Source organism: Cupressus sempervirens, chromosome 2, assembly GCF_028749045.1.
Source record: "Cupressus sempervirens isolate cs-2001-9-10 chromosome 2, ASM2874904v1, whole genome shotgun sequence".
NCBI lineage: Eukaryota > Viridiplantae > Streptophyta > Pinopsida > Cupressales > Cupressaceae > Cupressus > Cupressus sempervirens.
Genome location: NC_143119.1, coordinates 323,534,284 through 323,561,061, shown reverse-complemented (window position 1 = coordinate 323,561,061; position 26,778 = coordinate 323,534,284). Strand labels below are relative to the sequence as shown.

The 26,778-nt window shown below is 30.0% G+C and overlaps 1 protein-coding gene across 1 annotated transcript; it reads left to right on the top strand.

Annotated features, from left to right (window-relative positions):
• The first annotated feature begins 6,871 nt into the window (after positions 1 to 6,871).
• Positions 6,872 to 26,539, top strand: LOC149572414 (alpha pinene synthase, chloroplastic-like). The gene is made up of 10 exons (XM_089813585.1): positions 6,872 to 7,159; positions 7,450 to 7,640; positions 7,737 to 7,852; positions 22,053 to 22,258; positions 22,340 to 22,437; positions 22,603 to 22,692; positions 22,810 to 23,025; positions 23,340 to 23,478; positions 25,725 to 25,973; positions 26,097 to 26,539. The coding sequence occupies exons 1-10, from the start codon at positions 6,914 to 6,916 to the stop codon at positions 26,391 to 26,393; spliced, it is 1,848 nt and encodes a 615-aa protein (XP_089669711.1). The 5' UTR covers positions 6,872 to 6,913; the 3' UTR covers positions 26,394 to 26,539.
• The last annotated feature ends 239 nt before the right edge of the window (positions 26,540 to 26,778 follow it).

Genomic DNA, 26,778 nt, shown 5'->3' with positions numbered 1-26,778 from the left:
TTTTCATTTTGGATCAACAATCAACATGATGCACATGTCTGCTGCATATATTTCAATTTTTTCCACTTTAAAACAACGTATGGAGTTGCCTTTTGGTTGGCCATGAGAGGTCGAAAAACATGCTGTCTTTGGTTTGAAGCCGCTGTGGCTTGTTGTATTTGTGCACGTACAACAACTCCTTAAACTAATGCAATAGTTACAATTGACATTGGGTCCTTCAGTTGAGCTTTCTCTGTTACTAATTTGGACTACGTAACATGTAGGCTTGCACATGCACTTTCTTTGAGAGACAACTTCTTTTGCAGTTCCTTGAGATGAGCTTGGACATTTTTCACTACTCTCTTGTCTTCTTCAATGGTAGTTTGTAGTTATTTTTCAATATGTTCTTTTTCAGCAATAAGCAAGTTTGTTTTGATAACTTCAGCATCATATGATTCACTTATTTGTTCCTTCTCAACAAATAGTTCTTGCAACTCTTGTTCTCATTTTTTAGTAATTTCTTCTGCAGTGTTCAATCTTGAAGACAAGGCATTCAAATGAACACTCAATTCCTCAAATGATTTCAATATTTTAGTCAACTTTTCCTCCAAAATTTTCTTGCTACCTTCAGCTTCTTCTACTTTCATGGCCAAATCCTGTAAAGTCTCTGTAAATTGATCATATATCATCTGCATGGAAGACAACTTTGCGTCCAACCCTCTCCAAAGTTTTGCATATTCTCTCTGCTTCACTTTAAGCTTGTCAATTTCATTACTAATATGCTGCAACTTTAGTTCAAGCTAAAGTATTTGATTTGAAGACTTCTTCAACTTGGAATTCTCTTTTCTACTGCAGATTTAATGATGCTGACACATCACAAGTGTTGCATATATTACTCTTTGTAACTGGATTTTTCCCCTTGCTCTGATTTTTTGGGCTTAAAACAAATCTTTCCTGGTGCTATCATATTACCCTTTCATCCATCCATGCCATTGAATTCTAAAAAATAATTTAGCATGTCTTTTAGCATTAAATGACCAAGGCTTATCATAAAAATGCTCTTACAGCATACAGTGTTCCATTTTGTTAGTTACAGTGCTGTTACAGAAACCCCAATAACAAAATCTGCTCTTTCTTTGTCGTTTGTGATGCTGTTATATAACTTGTCCTGTAGCACATAGTGATTACTATATTTTATTTTTCTCTTTCTGATACTACAAATGAAACTGTGGCTTTATTGTTGCTCTGACTTTACTTGCTCAATTGCATATGGATTTAAAAAATGTTGATTAAGTTGACTTATAGGGTTCGAGCATGGGCTCGCGATGCCTATAAATAATTTTATCAACACTTTAGCTTGTCACTGTTTACACTTTTTGCACATGGCACAAACATGTCAGCAATAAAATCACTTGTATACATGGTTTTGATTTTTTAGACTCTGATATTGCTGCTCCATGATTAATTGAGTTCACTGTTCTTGTTCAAATTGGGATCATGGGTAAATGGTACAAGTGTACATGTATCTTTTTACGAAACCAGACATTGCTTAGATCCATATGGATCTAACCTATACCTTTTTTTCTCTTTTTTGTAGGAGTTGGATGCTTGGGGAATCAGGAAGAACTCAATTTCAACAAGGCAACCTTGGGAATGTGGGCTTAGACCAGCCATATACCCCCAGGCAATGGCTGGTTCCCTTTCTTATACTCTTGCATGTTCATTTGTATCATTTATTTTGTTTTCTACATGTTCCTTATTTGCGCAAGAATAATGAATAGGTTACTCTCATGACGTTGTGTGAGAGATTTTGATCACTTTTTCATTCAGTACATGTTCTTTAATTCTTTAATGTATAAACTCCAAATTGAAAATTGTCATTGTTTAATACAAATAAAGTATTTTCTCATTTTATCAATGCAATGTACTTTTTTTGTTTTTGTGAACATTGGCAAATGAATGCAATTGATAAACAGTAATGAATGTTAAAACAAAATTTCGTAGGTAATGAAATTTTGATAACAATATATTTTTATCAAATCAATGTAATAATTATATTAGATATTTAATATGTTGAATGCACATTTTAAGAGCATAAATATGAATATTAAACTAATTATAAAAATGACATATAATCAACATTATTATAATAAAGAAATAATATAATTAACATTTAAATTAAATGGTCCTCAAATATTTAATTAAGCTAATAGGTTTCATTCCTTGGAAAAGCTTGACCTGTTTGTTCAGTTTTTTGGTGGTCTTACGCTAGGAAAGAAGGTACAGTGGTTGAAAAACTCTACAGTGTGATAAGAATGAGGTTAGGTGACAGTCTTGAATTAATAGTGCCATTCAATGTAATTGTAGTAAAATATGTTATTGTCATAAAAAACCCATGCTCGCTAAGCATGTAAAATGTAAACATATATAGAAAGGAAATGATAACAATAATGAAAGAAAATGGAGGTGAAAAATAAATTGTTCTACCTATGTTGTTGGTTCATATATTATTATCAAATTTGAAGAGATTGTGAAGATGCTATCCAAGAATAAGCTACAAGAAATAGTGCAGGAGTATAGAAGCTTGTACAAGTCTTAGGAATGTCATCCTACTATTAATTATGTCTATTTGTATGTCTTGTTCATTTGATGATAGCCGAGGTTATAAGGGTTCATTACGTACTTAGTACATCTACATTTACCATTTTCAATGAAGAGAAATCATAAGAACAACCAAAATGTTGGTTTAGTGTGCTGCATTTTGGGGTAGTTTATAGGTGCTTCACTACTTTTCAAATCCACCATTTCTTTAACTTGTGCTACTCTCTCCTCTATACCTTTTGCATATATTTTAAACAAGAAAGACATTGAGAAGACAACATGATTACACATACAAACACCTTCCAATACAACTAGAAGTTACTAATGGTGATTATGACAATGCACACCTAGCTTGAAGTTGAGAAGCTTCTGAGGAGATTGCTCTATACATTGAGTAAGTTTCCTTTTAATGCTTGCAATGGTGGAGAGAGTGAGAGAAGATGTAATATCTTGAATACTCTTACTAGTCTTCTCAAGTTGAGTTTAGATTGTAGCGGCAAGCCAAAACGTATTAAAATTGTCCAATATAACCAATTATTAACATTTTTCATCTTCATGCAAAATAACATTACAAATATTCTAACTAGATGATAAATGTAACTTGTCTTCTCTTAATAGATTTCAATTAGACCAAATTCTTTCTTGCTCAATTGAGACTAAAATTAGGATAGGAATATACTTACTTCCAGCTTTAGTTTGATGTGGACATATCATTAAAATTTTAAATATCTCCTATCTCTTTGATGGAATACATATGTCTAGGGTATGTCCATGTTCATATGGAAGACAAAGAGTCTAATAGTTTAAAAAGGAGATAGCAATATTAAAATTTTCATCAATACTCCTGTAATCATGAGAAAAAAAATTCTATCTAATGATTCTTTTTTTCTATTTTAAACTTAGCTTTGATATATAACCTTCTTACAAAATATTTTTAGGAGTCTTTCTCCACAAGATGTTATGGACATGTGGGATGATTCAATATTCGTGGTTCTTTTTAGCTAAATTTACATTTATTATCTAATAATGATTTAATGTAATTCACATTTTGGACAACATCATCTTAAAATATGTTAAGTTTGAGGAATGGATTGCAGTTACAGACATGAGATATCCAATGCAAGGAAGATATGTCATCTCTCCACAGAAAACAACATAGTTCATCTTCATTTAATTAAATATTTGCAAATTCAAGTCAATTTATTCCATTCATTAAATCTTATAGAATGAGAAATTTGATATTCAATAGTCCATTTCTATATTTAATTTTATCTTCATCCAACATATAAAAGCCAAACATGAAGTTTAAGAACGGTCAATTTTCTACTTGTTTAAAGAGATTATTTGTACAATGCTTGGTTAACTATTTTTAGTATTTTTTTTTTTAAATTTATAGTTGTGCCCTTTAATAATTTATAATTAAGCTAATAAAAAATGTTCTCTAAATTAGATTTGTATTTGAAATTGAAATTATAATTTTTTTTAGCTCATATATTATATATTAGTTAGAAATTGAAACCAAAATACTCTTTTATTTTAAACTTAGATAGAGTCTTATCAATATTTTTCTTTCAAAACTACATATTAGAAACCATGTTCAATAATATAAATATTTATTTTAGAGAAGGGGTTAAGGAATTGAGAAAATGAAATGATAATGGAAGAATTAATAATGATAGTAAAACATATACTATTTTAGAAATAAATATATTCAAATTTTCAATGTCAATATTTGTTTTCCCTTCTGTTGGTAAAAAAATATATGAAAAGATGGGGGTCATTGTAAAGTGATTATCCACAATTGTTATTAGCTTTTGTTAGAAGATTGTAAAAGTTTGCCACAAAGTTAATAAATGTGGCATCTTGTCATTCTAATGAAACATGTAGAGTACGGTAGAAGTTTAAAGCACATCATATGTTTAGAAATAGCTATTTATTTTTGGCATTCTTTTAAAATCTTTACAATGTATTAATTTCTACTATAAATTCTTCTAATTGTTAAGATTTGTTATTTGTAATACTTCAGCAGGTACATACATTGTCTCTCTACTCATCCACATCAAACACTTTATCGAGCGTGCACTTCAAAGTTATGCAAATTGTGTATATCTATTATTGAGGAACTAGAAAATTATGACTTACATTGCTTTTTTACAATTTTTAACAATAAGACAATGCAGCTCAATTACATCTCTTTTATTACTTCTTTTCTAATGATTTCATTCTTGTGTTTGTTGATAAATAATCAATAGTCATCATATGTTGATCAAGCTTTAATTAATTTATATATTAATAGTTATTAGAGTGTTCAAGATGATTTACATTGATCTTTATTATTCATTTTGGGAAAAAAATAGGAACTTAAGGCTCGGGTCCCATGGAGGGGGGGTTCCTAAAAAATTGAGCAGTTGGCACTAAGATTTTTTAGGAATGTTTAAAATTGAATGGTCTCATGAATCATACAATGTATTGCAACATAAAATTTTGAATTCCTAAACTTAAGGAAGTTTGGAGGATTTTAAATTTAAATTATAAAAAAAAAACAAAAAACTTTCCTTTCTTTTCAAACTTTCTTTTATTTGTTGACATGTGGCATAAAGATTTATATGTTCATTCGCTCAAGTTAAGAGGGCTATAAAATAGGGGCTCCTATTTTGTTGGAAAATATTCTAAATAATCCTTTGGCCTCCAAGAAAAAATCTCATGGGTCCTCTATTTCCTAAAAAGTAGAGCCCAAGCCCCCGTCACATGACCCTTGCCTAAACATAGGTAAGGAGGAAGGTAAGAGTTTTATGAAATCTTCTCACCAAATTAATAAAAATAATCTTATTATTAATCTATATTGAGCCATAAATTTTATGATAGATTAATAAATAAGGAGATATGGATGGGGAGGATAAATATTATGGCCGCGTTTTTCATATCAACAACACAATAGTATCATTTAATATATGTAAAACTATTGGTGTAACCCTTGTGCCCTTCACAAGATGCAAGTGCTAGTAATAATAATAAGAAAGTGGTGAACAATAATAGTGCCACCACAAATCAAACATTGTGACCTTTCATAGAGGCGATTGGGAGATGTATTTAAATAAAGGCACCCAAAACTGGCAAAAAGACCAAATGGTATTAGACTAAAAGGAAATGAATTAAAAAATAGAGATACCCATTGGTTTGAGCTAAGTGGGCAAGTGGAATAATTATGCATGGATTTGTACAAAGGGTGGTAAAATAGTATAGAATAAAATATAAAAAAGAACAAATACCAACCATATTAGGTGGAATGTAATAACGCTTATCCAAAACATTGTAATAAGACAAAAAGTATCTTACATTAATATATGAGAAATCATGTAATTAGGTACTAATCTCATAAAATAATGGGAGTAACATTATAAGAGAATAATAAATAAACTCATTCACTTTAATATAGAGTAATAATTGTAAGAAATATGTACTTATGCATATAGCAATGTTTTACTATTTACATTTATAAATAAAAGTTATATATAATAATAATAAAATTCAATTATACAAAATCATCTATTTGATATAAAAATCTATGGTAGTAATAAAATGCTCAAGATGTCATTTGAACCAATTGGACATAATTACTAATATGACCTTCAAATAAATACATTCTAGTAGTTCTAAAATAGGGAGACACATACATTTTTATCAAGTTGTAACTATGTGAAGGGGTCTTCTAGAATACTTCAACAATTGTTATTAAGAATTCTTAAGAATATCTATAAACATAAATTTATATTGATTTTATTAAATAGATAGTCTTGAATATTTAAATTTTAAAGTTTTAAAAATTTCAGTCTCAAGATATTCTTTTAAAGCTCCAATATAAAATCATTTCCTTAAAAGTAATATCTAAAACATAATGAACTAATTTCTTTCTTGTACAAGATTTATTTGACCTCATTGCTGTTAGTAGCCTTCTCTTACTTTTCTTCCAAAATCATAATTTTGTTTAACCTTGAACGGGTGGGAAAACAAGAGTTGGTCGAAGTTGGATGAAAACTTTGGCATTGTTGGGCAACGTGCCATCACATTTCCAAGTTTGATACGTAAGTTTGTGGAAAAACCAAACCATTCATGACGTAAGTTTGTGGAAAAACCAAACCATTCATGACGTAAGTTTGTGGAAAAACCAAACCATTCATGACGTAAGTTTGTGGAAATAGCAAACCGTTCAACATCTGACTGGCTGGCTCATATCAGCCGTTCAATATTTGATGGAAGCTCTATAAATTGGAGTGGATTACAAAGGTTCACCATAACAAATAGGAGGGAGAATATTAGTGTTAAAGTTGCCAAAATGTCTGTGAGTTGCATTACTCCCTTGGCTTCCACAATGGTTGGACAGAAGCAGCCACTTGGTAGAGTGCCTGCTATTCAGCGTAGGCCTTTCAGAAGACTTTACCCAGCACGTCGCAGTGTTGCTCAAATTCCAATCAACATGGCGTTGATAACCGATGAGAAAGGCATCACACGCCGCATTGGCAATCATCACCCCAACTTGTGGGATGATGATTTCCTACAATCTCTTTCAATATCTTTTGACGTAAATTACTTAACTTTCTTATATCGAGAAATCAATTCTTAGTGTATCATATTTAAATGACTAATTACTTCACTTTCTTATATCTAGGAATTAGTGTATAATATTTGAATCTTTCGATCATTATCTTTATAATCTGTTTCATTTGAGATGATGATCTCCTATAATCTCTTTCAAAATCTTTCGACAGAAATTAGTATGAGAATCAAGTCTTAATGTATGATATTTAACTCATTATCGTCCTCATGATCTATTTTGTCTTACAAGTATCTTTTGGTTTTTGATCTGTTCAGGCTCCCTCATACAATGAACGATCTGGAAAGCTCGTTAATAAGGTAAAGGGCATGTTCAATGCTCTTCATAAGAACTGTTCATCTGCAGACGATCTGTACCGACGACTTAAAATGGTTGATGATGTAGAACGCCTTGGAATTGATCGCCATTTTAAAAATGAAATAAAAGAACATCTTGACTATGTTTACAGGTTTTCATGTTTCTTCCGTCTACTTGTTACTGCAACTACATTGTAGAGTGTATTCTTTAGTCTATTTCTAATACCTAATAATTTTTTGAATAACAGATATTGGAATGATGCCAATGGCATTGGGAGTGGTAGAGAGAGTCCTTCTGTGGATCTCAACAGCACAGCTTTGGGCTTTAGAATTCTTCGCCTCCACAGATATGGCGTCTCTTCAGGTGATATCTACAATCACTAAATCAAAATAATTTTTATTTAAATTGCAAAATACCTTTTGATATGTTTGGAGAATAGTATGATCATTACGAACTTGTTGTGAACTATTTGTCAATAATGGTCATAACTATGAAAAATAAAGATAATTCTTGCATTTTAAATGATAAAACAAGTTTTATATAGTGGCATGAATTTTTTGTAAGTTGTATAATTTAATTAGGTAGAATAGTAAAATTAAAAATTTGATAATATTTAATGAAGTAGAAATCAACAACTTATTAGTAAAGTTAATAGTCTAATTTTAAAATTTTATAAGTAGTAAAGTAGAGTAGAGTAGTAAGTACTTAATTAAACTACTAAGTTATAATATAGTTTAAATAGGTAGAGTAGTAAAGTTAATCGTCTAATTTTTCATTTAGAAAGATAAAAATCATCATTCTATTTTAAACATTTGAAAAAATAATAATTTTTAATATAAAAATTTAATTAAAAATAATTTCTAATTAATCATATAAATGTCATCCTACTATTATAACTAGCACTTGCATCATAGGAGGTGCAAGGGAATAGATGATAAATAATTTAAAATTGAACAAATTATCCAAGTAATATCTACCGCGTGCATCATTTTCCCCAATCAAAGTACTTTCTTTGCTCTTGTAGTCATGGCATGAAAAAAAAAGTTTCCCAATAGATATGTTACTTTGCCTCAAATTCTTGTCATGGTAGATGAACCTAATAACTCAAGAAATAAGAAAAGGAAAGGTATTTCAACCTGCTCAACTGATGAAAATTCCAAGGAAAATCACCATGCACTTTCTTGCTTCTCAAATTTATAGGAAGAATCAAGTCCATTCTCCTTCATTGTGACATTGAAGGATGCCTCTAAGACAAAGCCTTCTTGTCTCCCTTGCCATTTGTCATGGCTATATTGAGGCAAGAGTGATTTTCTTTTAAACCTTCAATACTCTTTACTTTGTTCATAGAAAACTTGATGATTGGAATTGACAAACTACCAGGTTCAAATAAATTGATTTAGAGCATAATCCCAAGTGTCTTTTCATGTTTTGTAGTTGCCTACTTGATGGTTTAATATTTTGAGAACTATTGAGTGAACCCTTCCCACATGTTGCTATCCAATCTTGGACATAGAACTCCCCTTCATCCTAAAGGAGGTATGCAAAATATTTTGATTACCACTTACCAACATCTTTCCACATAATTGTAAACCTAAATATTTAATACGAAGAGAAAATGAGAGTAACACTACTTAAATGCTCTCATTTGTAGGAAAATAATTCTTATATAAGTTAGCTCAAATAAACCAAGTGTCTACCATAATCTACTTTTGATATCTATTATAGATATGCTAATGAAACATTTTGCATACAAAGTCATTAAATCCTAATCAAAAGTTTCCAGAAGCAAGGAAAGTGAAGGTTAGTACAGCCCAAAAAAAACCAATCATCCATACATAATTACTTACTAAAACTGAATTGAAAACAATTGCAAGATTCTTTAGAGGACTGATTTGAACCTAAAACCACACCGCACAACAAACCAAAATAATATTACAATCTAAACACAGGTAGATATTACCAGGTGACAAGTTGTCTCTAACAAAATATCTTGGGTAGATATTCAAAGGGCCTTGAAACATAAATTCACAAATCCTGAATATCAGTGCTTGCAATAGTTGTTCTATTTTAGAAGTATTCAGTATATTCAATGAACAATTGATACTTCACACTATACAAAATAGACAAGTAAAATTAATTTTATCTATTTTGCTATTATTTTATTGTAATATTATTGTTTATTTGAATGTTTAGAAATAATTAATAAAAAAATAAAACTAAAAACAACATACTTTTTCTATTAATGAAAAATAAATAAATAAATAAATAAATATATATATATTTTGATCGATAAATGACCAAAGCCTTTGATTATATTAAATTAATAAAATAAAATTACAACAGAGTACCTCTGTTCAAGTGAGCACTCGTAGGAAAGAATGGAGAAGAAAACCTCCAGTCTTGCCCGGGACCGTAGTCCTTTATTATTACATTATAAAAGGGGCATACCCTAGTTGTCATACTTCAAAATTTTATTATTATTACAAGGAAGCGGACTAGAGTCCTTTGAATTTTGAGAGTTCTAATGGTGCCTAAGCCAATCAAATAGAATCCTATTTCTAAGAAGATCATTCCAGCCAAAGCTTTAAGCTCCTAGTATGTACCCCTTCTTTGCTATTACTTGAATCACATGTACATTACTTTTTTGCTTATACGACTTAGAAAAACTATTAGTATTGTTAGTTAAAAGTGTTTTGAAAAATGATTTCCTGGCAGGATATTGAAATGCTATGATAACTAGGGTCAATCCAAAAAAGTTGAACATTATCAAATTTGATCAAAATGTTCACTAAGTCCTAACATTATTTAATCAAAATAAGAATCCACATTAATTATCTAGAGTCCTACTAAATGTCAGGTTTAATATGTCACTCTAGATCTCTCTAGACTATTAGTAATTAATTCTTTCATATGTAAAGAGATTTTAACTCTTACTTATCAAATAATGCCATTTAATATCATTATATTAAAATTTCGTGCTTTCTTGAATTTCTTTTGTGGAATGCTCTGCATTACTTAATTACCCTACTAGCATGCTTTGAGTACATTACTAATAGAGAAAATACATTCATGTATATTAATGTCATCATGAATAGATACCCAAGCTATTAACCAAAGAAAACAAGATAACTGACCTTTACCTACAAAGGATGCCAGAATTAGAGGTATCAAGTAGTTATCTGTATAAGGTCTAATATTATCCTAAATTTCTTACAAAGACTTAAAACATAGCATATTGTCTAAAAAACTCTTCTGGACAAAGAGACATTAAACATACAATAATTATCCTTCCAATGTGCTTTAGCTTATTCCAAACTACTCAATCTACCTAGATAAAGATACATTTTAAGCAATATCATAACATATACAAAATAGTGCCATTGAAAGAAAGCAAAGGGACAAATTCATCACTAATATAAACTTTATATATATTAGTATCATTATGAATTTACATAGATTAGGATTTAGGGATCTCCAAGCTACTACACATGAGACCTAGCTTGCAATCCAACTTCTGAGGAAGCTACCAACATTAATACATTTCACAGATGATATAAATATCATGTAGTCCTAACTACTCTTTTGAAGGAAGAAACTTTAGATACAATCCATACTAATCCTAATCAAGACCATCTAACAAAATTTTGAATATAAAGCCTAAAGACCAATGGTAGAGATGAAAAGGACCAATCAAGAGAGCGAACCAAAACACATGGCCAACGAAAAGACAAGGAAAAACCCTCAACTTGCTTGCTGGAAATCAAAAGCTAGTATTCCATACTTAGTGAAAATCTCATATTGCTATTTCTGGAAGATCATAATGATCTCAATGATATCCTTCAGATTTTTAGCTAGATAGTGTGGCGGGAATTCAAAGGTGCTCTTTTTCTTACTAGATTTTTCAATGTTGGGGGTGCAAAAAACCAGTGCATCCAAATTCTCCAACTCCATGCCCAAGTGAATATAAGATTTGTAAATGCCCAGGTAGTTTTTGAGCCATGCCTTGCCTTCATCCTCCATTATTCCTCTCCATCGAAGGAGAAACTAGATGCTAGATTCCATCTTTGGCCATACTTGATTAAAAACTACATGCTCATGGATAACCAACAAAGGTTGTCTTGAAACTATAGCCAGATCAAAACTCCTAGGTGGATGTGCCATATACATTTCTGGGAGGGGAATTATGAGCTTCTTATCTAAACTCTTAATGGCTTCTTCCAAACCCACACATTTTGACAAAGTCTAACCAATGCCCATTTATCTATTTTGACTCTAGCCCGACACCCAATGAAAGCCCCTATAATATCACTATTCGTTCTCCAAGTGAAATCATAATTGAAAAATCCTTCTCCTAGTGCACGACTCACTACAATTCTCATCATATCATCCACCAATTTTAGCACTCGACTCCATCTCTCAGGTTTCATATTGCCATGAAAATCCATAGTTCGCACTTCAAATACGTGGAAAACATAGATATTGGTGTCCATGGTGCGGTAAAAAAAAGGTGTGGGTTGAAAGAGATGGGGCAAGAATGGGTTTAAAAAGGCAAAAATCTACAAGCGAAGGATCTAGAAGTGCCTGGAAACATGCCACCATCAGCTGATGCCACCTGCCTGACATTACTACATAACGATACTTGATGGGGGAAGATTGTAATGCCATAATTAGAGAGACAAGGAAGAGCTATCTATCTGAAGATGTAAAGGGGATAAAAGATCAAAGTAATTAGATTTAGTAGGTGATGATGAGAAATCAACTGATAGTGAATTGGCATACTTATAATGATTAGCACCTCTATACTTCTAAAAAGAGTGTCGTCTAATTTGGACAACCCTTTAATATTCTATTTAATGATTTTTACCAAATTGGTATATCCATACTTACTCTTCGTCTACCCCTATATTTGCTGTATAAGTGATATTATATGAGTATACTTGAAAAAAGAAACATAAACGAGGGCTAAAAAGTTTGGTTAAGTTAGTATGTTGATAAGATTCCTAGGGATGGGGATACTATTTAAAAAAGAATCCTAGGAATGAAGGAAGATGTTCAAGGCTGGTCTAGATCATAGTTTAAATATAGATAACTACTAAGTAGAGTCTATTGGAAAGCTTACGATTAAATAATTCTAAATGTTATGAGAGCTAGTGGCTCCTTTTAAGACTATCAATCATTGATGAACTAAGGAATTTTCACCATCAACACTCTTATTTGCCAGCTGATCTTCCTTTGTCAAAAAATATGACAAATCTAAGCATCTACAAAATGGTCAAGAATATTAAGAACTTCTTCTGACTTTGAGTTTAAGACCTAATTCGGTGTAGCTCTTTTCCTAATTGCATTTAATACAATCTGAGAATCTCCTTCAATGATAATCTTAGATAAGCCTAGGTCTAGGAAAAGTTGGAGTCCTTCTTGTTTGGCTTCTAGCTCAGCCAAATTATTAGTTGTTGAATCTATAGATTTAGCCCTTTTAGCAATCCACTTGCCTAAGTCATTAGTAATGATACATTTGATACTTGTTGAACCAGGATTGCCTCTTGAAGCTTCGTCAAAGTTTAACTTGGCCCAACCCATCAGTGGAGGGGTCCATCGACAGTTTTCCCTCACCTCTTTATTCTTCTTTTTGTAGGTAAGTAGGGGGTTAATAAGGTTTATCCATTTCTTTTTAATTGACCCATCCCAACTTGAGAATGATCCTTCTTCTTTCTGGGAGTTCCTGAGGTGAGAGTTTAAAGTTTCAACTATACAAGCTTCTATTTTTTTTATAATCTCATTTGGTTGCATATCTTGTTCATAGAATATTATTCTATTCCTTTCTTTTCATAGCTCCCACATGAGGATAGATGGAAAAATATTCCATATTCTACAATAGATACCTTTACTGATGTCTGTAGGCCATCTTTTGAGAAAATCAGCTAAGGAGTTGGGCATGGGGGCGCTCCAGCCTAACATGTGTCTAAGCCATTCCCAACATTGTTGTGTATAAGGATAACTATATAAGATGTGATTAGTGTCTTCGCTATCTTGTCTGCATAACACACATCTAGATGGGCCCTCAATACCCAATTTCCAGAGTCTGTTAGCTGTAAGAATCTTATTCTGGAATGCCAACCATAAAAAAGAAGTTTGCCTTTGGCAAGCATGACAAATCCCAATAGAGTTTGAGTGGGATTTCCACTTCTTCCCATCTTTGGGAATGAATGAGATCTTTATATCCATTTTTCACACTGTACTTGCCATCTTTTGATGCTGCCCAAATGAGATTGTCATTCCTTTCTAGTTGCTTAATTTTCCTACTCTGGATTATCTTTTTGTATACCGTTTTGCTGCTATTTCAATATCTATACTATCCACAGATTTCCATAACCAGCTTGTGATTCCATTGATAGTTTTTTTGGTTTTATAATCACCGACCTTGCTTCCACATAATTTGACTAATTTCTCTTTGAAGCTTTCAATCATCTCCATGCTGTCTACTGGGGCTAGCCCATCCCATGAATCTTCCCACAATAAGGCTTCATCACCCTTTCCAAAGTCCTAGGTGAGATATTTAATAATTAGAGCTCAAATTTTAACTATAAAATTCTAGCCTTCAAATCCTATGGGAAGGGTCTTCATCCTAAAGATGGATAAAGGATCAACTGCATTAAGGTATTTATTATACATAATTTTAGCCCATTTGTTTTCCCTTTCTACAAAAAGGCACTAGGTCAATTTAGTCCCTAAGGCTTCATTTTGCCAATGTAAGTTTTTGATACCTAAATCTCTATACTCCTTTGGTTTACATATGTTTTCCCATCTTATAAGGGCCAATTTTTTGGATTCCTCACAATCATTATAGAGAAAGCTTCTAAGTTTTGCCTCAAGCTTTTATTGATATGTTTAGACAGAGGAAGGCATGAAAGCAGATACATTGGGATAGTGGACAACACTGATCTAATCTTGGTGATTTTACCAGCTTTTATAAGCCATTTATCTTTACAGCCACCTATCCTAGCTTCGATTCTATCTAGGATACTTTTCCATGCCTTGTTGGATTTGCTACCTTTTTCTAATTTGATACCTAGGTATTTACATGGGAATGTGCCCTTATTATACCCCATGATGCCGTAGATTTGCATTTCCATTTTAGGTTTAGTATTAATAAAAAAGATTTCAGATTTTGCTGTGTTTACTTTTTGACCCGATGCTGCCATATATTTTTGGATAATAGACTTGATGTTTAGAGCCTCTTTTGTTGTACTTTCACTAAGTAGAATGGTATCATCTGCATATTGTTGGTGGGTAATGTTGAGGATATTTTTTGTTACAATTATACCCTTAATTTTACCTTTAATGCGAGCCTTGGTAAGAGCTCTCTCAAAGGCTTTTGCCATGATAATATATAGAAATGAAGATAGGGGATCTCCTTGTCTAATGCCTCTTGAAGTTTCAAAGAAACCCTCAGGGGTCCCATTAATAAGGAGATAAATTTTTGTAGCTAAAATCCACTAATAGATAAAGTTAATCCATTGGTGTGAGAATCCAAAGGCTTCTAATGGTTTACATAAGAACCTCCAATCAACCATGTCATACACTTTTTGGTTATCTAATTTCATGAACATGCTTGCCACCTTATTCTTATTAGCTGAATGCAACATTTCTTGAATAATGAGTATTCCATCTAGGATTGATCTACCTGGAACAAAGTTGGTTTGTTCTTCTAATATAATCTTGGAGAGAATCAATTTAAGTCTATTTACTAAAATTTTTGATAAGATTTTGTAGATAGTAGCATAAAACTATGGGTCTAAAATCTATGGGGTATTCAAAATCCCCTTTTCTAGGGATTAGGGTGAGAAAGGTATAATTGATTTTAGACAGTAATGAGCTACCATTTCTAGAAGCTTCTATGGCTTTCCAAAGATCAACATCAATAATGTCCCAGCATTTTTGGTAGAAGAAAGTCTGGGATCCATCTCTACCTGGAGATTTTTTAGGGTTCATGTTGAATAACACCAACCTGACTTTTTCCAAGGAGATAGGTTTGTTTAATGCTTTATTATCTTCTAATGTAACCACTCTAGGTATGGCTTCAAGTATTTTTCTTGAGCTACCCTATTTGAACTATCATAGTTGTTTAATATGTTATGAAAGTGGCTCACAAAAATCTCAGCTATTATATTCGGATTATCAATAGTATTGCCCTCACAGTCTTTGACTTTTAATATTTTGCTTTTGGCTCTATTGTGTAGGGTGGAGTTATGAATTTTTTTTGTATTTTGATCTTCTTCATCTAGCCATTTTTCTCTTGACTTTTGTCTCCAAAAGACTTCTTCTTTTGCAAATATATTTTCTTGTTTGGCAAGTAGTTCTTTTTTCTAGATGAAAGCTTTCATTATTCATCCCCTTTTTAATTACTTCTAGATTTAGTTCTTTTAATCTTTCCTCAATTTCTAATTTTTCTCTAAATATATTATTAAAGTGTTCTTTGTTCCATTTAAGTATGTTTTCTTTAAGCATTTTCATTTTGGAGACAAAAATGTACATTTTAGAACCTTCAAAATTACCTTGATTCTACCACTCTTTAATGAGTCCTAGAAAGTTTAAGTCTAAAAACCACATTCTTTTGCACTTGAAAGGATTTCTAGAAGGTTTAAAAGGTTCAAATAAATCAATTCTAACTAGATAGTGGTCAGAACCTGCTATAGGTAGAATAGATGATTGGATATTGAAGTTTAATTCACTTAGTTCTCCTTTGTGAAAAAATCTATCCAGTTTCTCAGCTACATACGAAAAATCCTTCCTTTTGTTATTCCATGTGAACTTCTCATTATTAAGCGGGATGTCAATTAGGTTGTTAAGGTCAAACCAATTTTTAATACTTTAGAGGCTTGAGAAGTTTGTTGAGAGCCACCAATTTTTTCATTTATATTTAAGATAGTGTTGAAATCACAACCTATGAGAATAAGTTCTTTACTATGATTATTCATAAATATGCTAATTCCATCCCATAATAGTTTTTTGTTTGAGTTATAAATTGGTCCATAGATATTTACTAAAATAAATTGTAGGTTATTTTTAATGCTCTTGACTCTACTACTCATCCATGAGTTATTAATATTTAATATATTTAATGAAACTTTCCTGGGGTTCCAAATTGTGCCTAATCCTCTTGATGCTCCTCTAGATTCATGTAAGTTAACATCCAACTACCTAACTTCTTTTCTAGCTTGGTTCCTTCTTCCTTATTTAATTTTGTTTCTTGTAGTGTAATGATTTCAGATTCAAATTGTTTTAAATTTTTCTTTAATAATCATTTCTTACTAGGGGCGTTTAGGCCCCTAGCATTCCAAGTGGTGATCTTCATACTTCCTTGGGAAGGATCTTCCCCTTCCTGGGATTAAGTAACTGACTGATCTTTTGCTACTCTTTTGCTTGTCCATTAGCTTCCCTAAGTTCGTTAAGCAACTTTCTACCTCTTTTGGCTTTCATTTTGCCACACTTAGGAGAGTTTATCCCTTCTTGGTTCATTTGAATACCCAACTGCTCTATGTTCTTCTGTGCATTTAAAGTAATTTCAGATTTTTTATCTTCTTTTTCATCTCCGCCTTCATCTTCTAGTTCTTGTAATATATACTCTACAATCATTACCTGCTTTCCTATAAGTTTATCATCTATTAGAGGTAGCTTATTGGGGCCACTCTACTCTAGGTTATTACCTTGCACTATCATTGGAACATCTTCGATTATCTGTAAGGCTTTACTATTTTTGTCTTCACCTTCTAGAATCAACAAATCTCTTTTTAGGTCATTATAAGTGTAGTTGGATCTCCTCCTAGTTTTAAAAATTGCTGCATAAGGTCCTCTTTCTATGTATCACTACTGTTATCTATATTCTCAAAGCTGAATACTTGGATCAGTTCCTCAGCTAATGAGTCCACTTGTTATCTTCCTTAGTCTTGTTTAACATTACTTCTTCCACCTCATTAACTCGTGCCAAATCCTTGTTTAAAAATTCTTGCAATTCTTGTGCTGAAGTGCTTTTACTCTTGCTCTGATCACTTCTCTCTATCTTATGATCACTAAAGTTAAAATTATGAGGTTCTGATCTAGTAGGAGGGGCCTACCAAAATTTGGTGAACCTATTAATGGTCTCTTTCTTGGAGAATCTAGTTTCCTTCACAAGTTCTTCTGTATGATACCGTGGTGTTCCTATTTCCTCTTTTGTAATCTTAAGCTTTCCATGTTCTAAAACTTCATCCGCAAATAGGAGGTTGTTTTCTATATCTTCTATGTTGTTGGCCAAATTGTCCAATGGATTTTTGTCCTAATGTTTCACCTTTTTTTCTACTGAATTTTCCACCTCCTTTCTTGTTCTTGAGTTCTTATCCTTTTTGACTTTTTTTGAATTTTTCTTGGATTTTTTCCTGCTATTGACTATACCTTGTCATCTTATGTTAACCATATCTTGAAGGATCTTTCCACTTTCTCTATTGTGTTCTTTGGGACTTTGATTTATACCAAGAGTTTGTATTTTTAAAATAGGACTTATTCCTCTACATTCCTCCATATTTGGTACTTCAAAGTTATCCTTGCTGATTTTTGATGTTGAGACTTTACACTCTTTTGTGCTTTGAGATACTTTCTTTTTAGCCTCTTGTGTTATCTCTGCTACTTCTTCCTGTACTTTTTTGGAAATTGGAGGTGAGCTACTTCTGGTCTTTGTCAGTGGATTTATCAATGTTGTCTTATCTTTTTTGTCTACATCAATCTCAAATGCTAACTTTGCTTTCCTTGCTGAATCCTGACAAGTCTTTATGTGGCCTTTCTCACATATGGACTCCCTCTAATATTCTCTTTGATTCCTTATTTTCATCATAGGGAATGCGTTTTTAAGATCCACAGTTAATTGTAAGTTTTTGAAGAAGATTTTTCTTTCGTTGTCTAATCTAATTATTTGTGAGATTTTACCTTCAAACATGTGGTAGTTTAAATTATAGATAGTTGAGTTTGTTATTACTTTGATCGGTTTGAATTCCATATTATTAACCTTACAATTAATCAAAAGTTTGGTATTATTGTAGTATATATAAGATGCATCTATTCCAATTAAATAACCAATTGAGAGTCCTATTTTCTTGATGATTTCTATATGCATTAGTTTTGGTGGAAGGGATTGAAGAGAAATCCATGTTGGGATTGAGAAATTAAGCATTTCTTCCTTACAATCCAGTATCCACTCAAAAAATTTCAGAGCAAATCCTTTACAATAACAAAAAGAAAGTCTTTTTTGACATTTTCATCTATACAATGGATGTAAACTAATATATCAGAATAGTGAGAAATACTTACTTGGGTATTGCAGAAATCCTGTAGCCAATTGATGAGATGGATCATTTTAGATTTTGGCCTATTCCGGAAGGCAAATATAGCAACACTTTTGCATTCCTTCCAACAGTCTTGACTATCTTGGTTATTGATAATGAGGACTTTTTCCTCATATTTGATTGAATAGGGTTTACTAGTTGGGAGAGGTTGGGAGACAGGTTGGACAGAGGATTTGGAAGAAGAGTGACGAGGATGGGGAAGAATGTATGAATGAGGTGAAGCCAAGGGAGTCTAATTGAGATATATAATCTCTATCTTCCCAAGGTGAGATTTGAAAGGATTTGGGGACTTAGCAAGGGAATCAGATCAAAACCCTATTTGTTGTGAAAATAGAGAATTTTTATTATGATCTACATATTTAGTGATATTAAAAAACTGAATTTGATTATCTAGGCTTACCGTAGAACAGATGATAGGATGACTATTATACAAACCCTGGGAGTAGAGAGGGATGGGAGATTTGTAAAAAGGAATATAGGGTTTAACTAGAGGGTTACTGGTCTTTTCCAAATTGGAGAAGGGTAAAGAAACTTGTTTTGATTCCAATTTGGCTCGGGTCTTGGCATTCCCAACCATTTTTGTCAAAGACTGGGTCCTAATCCCTTCTATGGTGTTTGTCGGAATCTCTTTCAAAATGGCTCCTGATTTTTTGAGGTTGATCCACTTCGTTTCAATTTGCTCCAAATCATTCTACTCATCTAGGATAAAAAATGGATAAGTCGCAACTACAACAAAATCAACCTTTGAATGGAGATTGCTGTTAAAAGAGGATGCAATAGTGTGATTTCTCCCTAGCGGTATCTCCTTTTGGCTAGGGTTTCAAGGTTTTGAATCTTTGAACTTGTAATTCACATTTTTCACATAAAAACTTACTCTGCTTGCCATTTTTACTTGTATTAAAATCTAATCGTTCACCTTATTAATGAAATATTTATAAGGGCTTTTGATTAATTAAATATAAAGATATTTATTGTTTATGATACTAAAAATATTGAATATTTTTAATCTAATTTTTGATAAAAAAAAGTAATCTTAACTTTGGTATACTAATTTCGCTTAAATTAATTAAATAGATGAAAGTTATTTTTTATAAGATTTTTTTTGAAAACAACTATTTAATTCTTAGTATAAAAAGTAATAGAAAATTTAATATTTAATGTTTTGAAGATATTATTAAATTTTTTTTTTCTTTAAATGTTATTGTTGCATTTATATATATTTTATTTTATTGACTCAAGAATATTATTGTTTTTTAGTAATTTAAAACGAATTTTATAATAATTATTTTAATTAATTAAAAAACTAATTTATTTTTTAGTTTTATTGCTAAAAGAACATCTAAATTAAAGAAGAAATAAACTTGTTATATTATAACTTATCAAAAAAACATACAAGTCATTTTTTACCTAAAAAATATAGTTTTTAAGTTTTATAACATAATTTTAATGTTTTATACAATTAATTTCATCTATTCTACTATTATTTTATGCAATGTTATTGTTTATTTTAATTTTCAAATTGATTAATAATTTTTTTATAGTAAATAATTATTTTACTCATTAAAAAATAGATAAGAATAATTTTTCTAAATTAAAATAAATAAATATTGGACATCATTTTCTTAAAGATTTTTTGACCACCGCAAAATAGTTTTATGGGTTTCTAAAGGTTGTTTTGTGACTTTTAAAGTAGTTTCACAACGTGAGACAAATTTTCTAAACAAAAAGTACAACAACAATCCCACATTAAAAGCCTATCGACTAATTAACTAAGTTGTATCTTAGAATATTAATATTTTATTTAAACCAAAAAATTTATAAAGAATATTACTCATTAAAAATATAAGTAAAGTTAAATTTTTGATAATATTTAATTAAGTAGAAATCAAAATTTTAATAGTAAAGTTAATAGTCTAATTTTTAAATTTTATAAGTAGTAAAGTAGAGTAGAGTCGTAAGTACTTAATTAAAATACTAAGTTATAATATAGTTGAATTAGGTAGAGTAGTAAAGTTAATAGTCTAATTTTTTTATTTAGAAAGGTAAAAAATCATCATTCTATTTTAAAAATTTAAATATCAAGAAAAATAATTATTTTTGACATGATTTTTTAAATGAAAAATAATATCTAATTAATCATATAAATGTCATCCCACTATTATAATTAACTAAGTTGTATCCTAGAATATTAATATTTTATTTAAACTAAAATAATTATAAAGAATATTACTCATTAAAAATATAATCATGAGGGATACCACATTAAAATGTAGAAAATTTGGCCTTGCATATTCATTAAATAATCGAAAGATTTCTTAACAAGCAAAAAATATTATTCATATGATATTTTTACATAAGCATTATAAAATTTAATACGATGAAATATTATAGTACATATGCTAAACTAAATATTTAAATTAATATATATATATTTCCACAAATTAAAAATTTAGAAACTTTGGTCTTTGATAAATTCTAACCTAATAACATTTTTTTTAACTTTTTCATTTATTTACGTATATACTAGTTGGTCTTGGATAAATTTTAACCTAAAAAATATTAGGTAATGCTTCCTCAAAATCTGCTCCTATAAGACCTCAAATATACGAGCCAATAAAGTTCACGTAAAATAATTTTACAAATTTAAAGAATACAAAATGTCATAAATAAACATTATACAAATTAAAAGTTAAAATTAAATTAAAAATACATAAATCTAATTGGCCGAGATAGAAAATATTAATCACTAGTTAAGTGCAAGTGCTTACAATATTATATTGCCTATGGCGAATACAATAAGAAAAAGTAGTTGAAATGCACAACAATTTTTCAATAGTAAGCTCCTCCTTATTAGATAGAGATCTAACATTATTGATGAGTAATAGATATTCCTGAATATACCCATAACAAGTACAATATATATGAGTAATATGATAGTATAAAGACTTTTAGTTATTTCAAATGAATTATTTTCCAAGAAAAGATGATCATTATTGCAATTAAATTATAAATTTTAGAATTTTTTTAAATTTTTTTTTTAAAATTAAAAAAATTAGATTGAAATTTGAATATATTTACATTTAAATTATAATAATTTTTATATGATTATTAAGGGAATATAGTTATCGAATAAATTATATTCTCTAAAAGTATTGGACAAAGTTGTTTCTAACTTGATATTATATCAGTTATGTTGCAACAATTCACAAATAAAGATGGACAATTTTTGCATTGTCATTCAACCGAAGAGGAGCTAAGAAGCATTCTAAACTTATTTCGAGCTTCACTCATTGCATTTCCAAAGGAGCAAGCTTTGGATGATGCCAAAGCATTTTCTAATTCATATTTAAAAGCTGCTCTACCCAATATTAATAATACCAATCTTTCAAAAGAGGTATATATATATTTTAATATTATTTTATATTATCTATCAATTCATTTATCAATTACAATTCTAATTTATATTGTGTGTCAGATACAATTTAATCTAGAGTATGGTTGGCACACTAATGTGCCTAGGTTGGAAGCACGGACATATATTGACCTATATGGAGATGCCAAGACTACGAACAAGTAATTTCAATACCCTCTACCATGCCTATCTCCCCTATTTCAAAATACATAGGCAATTTTTAGACAACAATTTTAGTCTTTTATTTTTAATAGAATAAAAAAATGGTTTCTTTTTATTGAGCCTATCTATTATATTTTAACATTGTAAATTTGGAGTTATTGTAGTGTTTTCAACTCAATTTTTTTAGAACTAGCCAAGCTAGACTTCAATATGATCCAATCAATTCAGCAACAAGAGCTTCAAATTCTCTCAAGGTAAAGCTAATGTTATGTAAGATATTCTCTTAGCTTGAAAATCAAATTATTTATGACATAATTCATAATCAAATAGATGGAAAATTGTATTGATTCAACAATGGGTGTGCATTATAGATGGTGGACAGAGTCTGGGCTAACTAAACTAGAGTTTGCACGTCATCGCCATGTGGAATTTTACTTTTGGGCAGCTGCATGGTGTATTGAGCCAAAATATTCTACTTTTAGAATTGGTTTTGCGAAGATGGCCACTTTTGTCACTTGTTTGGATGATATTTACGACACTTATGGAACTATAGATGAACTTAAAATCTTCACAAAAGGCATAAAGAGGTATTTATTTTCTTATATTTATAATATAATGGTGAGATACAAATAAAAAATATTAAACCATCTATTTGTTAAAAATCTAGTTATCTCCATAGGGATCATTATGTTCATGTAAATAATTGACAAATTAGTGATACTCTTTCATAATTTATAATGGGTAGATATAAACATGTTTAGTTTTCTTTATTTCTTATGTACTTTCAAATCCACATCTCTTTACATTAATATATACATTTGAACAATCTAATATATTGATGTATTTGTAAATTGAGAGATAGATATATTATGTTAATAAATTATCTTTTGCTTTATGAAAGGTGGGATTTAGCATATATGGAAGGACTTCCAGAATTTATGAAGTTGACATTCAAGGTATTTGATGAAGGTTTGAGGGACATGGCTCGAGAGGCTGAAAAAACTCAAGGAAGAGACACACTTGACTATGCGCGAAAAGCTGTATGATTTTACAAATATTTAATTTTAAAACATATATTTGATATTCTATTAGCATAAAATCTATAGGAAAGAAATTTAGTTCAATTAAAATATTCATTCAACTAATTTATTTAGTCTTAATGTCACTTAAAGACTATTTTTTATTTCATTTAAAAGAATGAACCATCATAAAATGAGAGATAAGTTAAAATTTATTTTCAAAAATCAAATAAAATGAGTTACAACATAGCCTACACAATACTTTTCTCAATTTCATTGATGTATTGATTTCAATTTTCCTTGTATATAAAGAACATAGTTTTATCATCATTTCTTGGACTTAATGGAAATAAATTTATTTAGAAATTTATCACTTATTAATTTATATAGGTATGTGAAAATTCAATGTAATGGATGTCATAAATAGAATGTGAGGCTTCCTTTCCTATGAACATGATAGGATTTACATTTTATTTATTTTTACCTACCATTCTATTTCTTTATTTTATTAATAAATTTTGAATCCTTCATAACCTTATAGTTTTATTTAGTAGACCAATGATATTGTATGAGTATCATTTACTAATATTAAATCTCTAGGTGTATGCAATAAAAGACTTAAAATGAAATTAAATTTATAGTTATACATGGCTTGTAAAAATCGAGATTAGTAAAAAATTAAACTAAATTAAAAATCGAGATTAGTAAAAAAATTAAACTAAATGAAACCAATAAATTATTGAGTACACCACCTATCATATTACTAGCAACATGCTAGTGTATGAGAGTCAATATAATAATGAAAAATGAAATGAGGTGAACATTAAAAATAAAAATTAGTGAACTCTTAGTCATCATAAAGGTATTGAACTAGAACCATTTTTTGTTTGGAGAAGTGAATAAAGAAAAAAATACTACTAGACACGATCTTACATATTTTTAATAACCAAGGGGTGTCTGCATAATGTTACATATTATTTTAATAATTTATGAAGAGAAAGCAATCTAGCCCCTCCACTAAGAGGGTTGTGACATTAAACAAATCCAATTGTGCAAGTGGTTCATCAATCATAACATGATTGTGGCATTCTTTGAGTAAGATTCAACTTATAAGTGCAATTCTACAAACTCCCCAATTTAATGTTAGGTCCTATAAATAATTGGAAAATCTAGTTGATTTTATTTTTATTTTTTTATCTACTATAAATATTAAAGTATAAACTAAATAAATAACCATAAAAGTAAAATATAGAGGTTATTCGTTAAAAAATATGATTTTTGATTTTCTAAAGTTAAAAATAAAATAATAAATCTATTTGAAAATATAATATTATAACTATGTAACTAGGCCATGGTGATCTATCTCCAAATAGAAAATACCACTAGGAAACTATTCATGATTAATGAAGAAAATAGATGATGAATGTACTTCCAAATATTTTATCAATGTGAACATCTTCATAAAGGTGTTTGAATGACTCCTTTCTAGGCTAGGAAATGTGATGACCCAATTGAATGCCTATAATTTTTTCATGAACCAACTAAATCAAAGAAAATGAGAAATATTAGAATAAAAATGCATTAAAAAAATCTCTATCTCCAAATCCAAGTGGATTTTTTTATATCACTACCCAAATTACAAAGGATGGAACAAAAAATAAGAACTTTGTAAACAATGTGCAAGATATAATTCCTTGACATATTTCAAAACAACCACAAAAATAAGCTACAATTAAACTAAAACTTTGAGTTTTTTTAGGTTTTCTTAAAAACTAATCTCTAGGTACTTAGTTGAGAAACATGTTTAGTTTTTAATTTATTATCGAATATATATGCATACATTTATTTTAACTATTTGAATTAACATATTTTTAAAAATTGTGTTTATAAAAAAATTAAGCTATTGATCTCCTAATTCTATAAGGAACTTAGTGCGCAAGGTGAAATAACTAATCTACATGTACATCTTGTTGTGATCTATAAGATTTTTTTTTTTGGTAGTAAAAATGAATGTAGATACGTTAGTTAACACATTCAATAATTTTTTCTCTCTAATATATTTCTATGTGTTTATGTGATTAGTATGGTTCTCCTTAATAATTTTAATATATTAATTTTTATTAATACCATGAAAAGATCTTAACTTTACATTTTTAAATTTTTATATAATTTGATTAAATATTTATTTTGAATCTTAGTTTATATCAATTTTATAGTATAATTACTCAAAATTATTTATACTGATTTGGAATGTTTTGCAAATACAGTGGGAAGCTTACATAGATGCTTACTTTCAAGAAGCAAAGTGGCTTGCTATGGGTTCTATGCCATCTTTTGAGGAATATTTAGAGAATGGAAAAGTAAGCTCCGGGGCTCGTGTTGTGACCTTACAACCTGTACTCACATTAGATGCTCCCATTTCTGAGGATGTTATTAAAGAAATTGATTATCCATCAAGGTTCAATGATCTTTTAGGCATAACCCTCAGATTAAGAGGTGACACTAAGACTTTCAAGGTATGTTATAAATTTAGAAAATTGAACTTTTAAAATATCATATTTATTCATGCATATGATTGATTGATTAGATTGAAAGGAAATTATTTATGAAAATTTACAAAAATATATTCATTTTTGAAGGCCGAGGCAGATCGTGGAGAAGAAGTATCATGTATAACATGTTTTATGAAAGACCATCCAGGATCTACAGAGGAAGATGCATTAGAGTATCTCAATTGTTTAATTGAAGAAAATCTCAAAGAATTAAATTGGGAATATTTAAAATCTGATAATGTTCCACTACTCAGCAAAGATCATGCATATGGTTTATCAAAAGGTCTCCAACTTCTCTATAAAGAAAGAGATGGATTTAGTGTCTCACGCATGGAGACAAAGAATCTTATCACCAAAACCATGATTGAACCAGTTCCTATGTGAATTTTTGATTAAGTTATATCTACTTACTATCAAGCACAGTCTCCTTCTGATACATTCAATCTATCATAATGACTGTGGTTTATTAATTATCTATGTGAATGGATTTACACAATTGTGTGTTTATAAATAATGATTTTGTATCAAAATATTTATAGCCATGTGATTTTCATAAGATTTATTTGTTCCATATTAGTATTGTTACCATGCTTTAGCACCAACATTTTAAACTTCAAAATTTCCCCATAGGAAGAATCTCCATTTATTTTTATTGCTAATGATGTTGTTGTAAATCTCGATTTGTAAAGAAGGTTGTGTTTTGATGTTATTTTGAACTTGAACTTTGAACACTCAAAGTTGAGAGGTTCAAGTTCAAAGTTCAAGATTC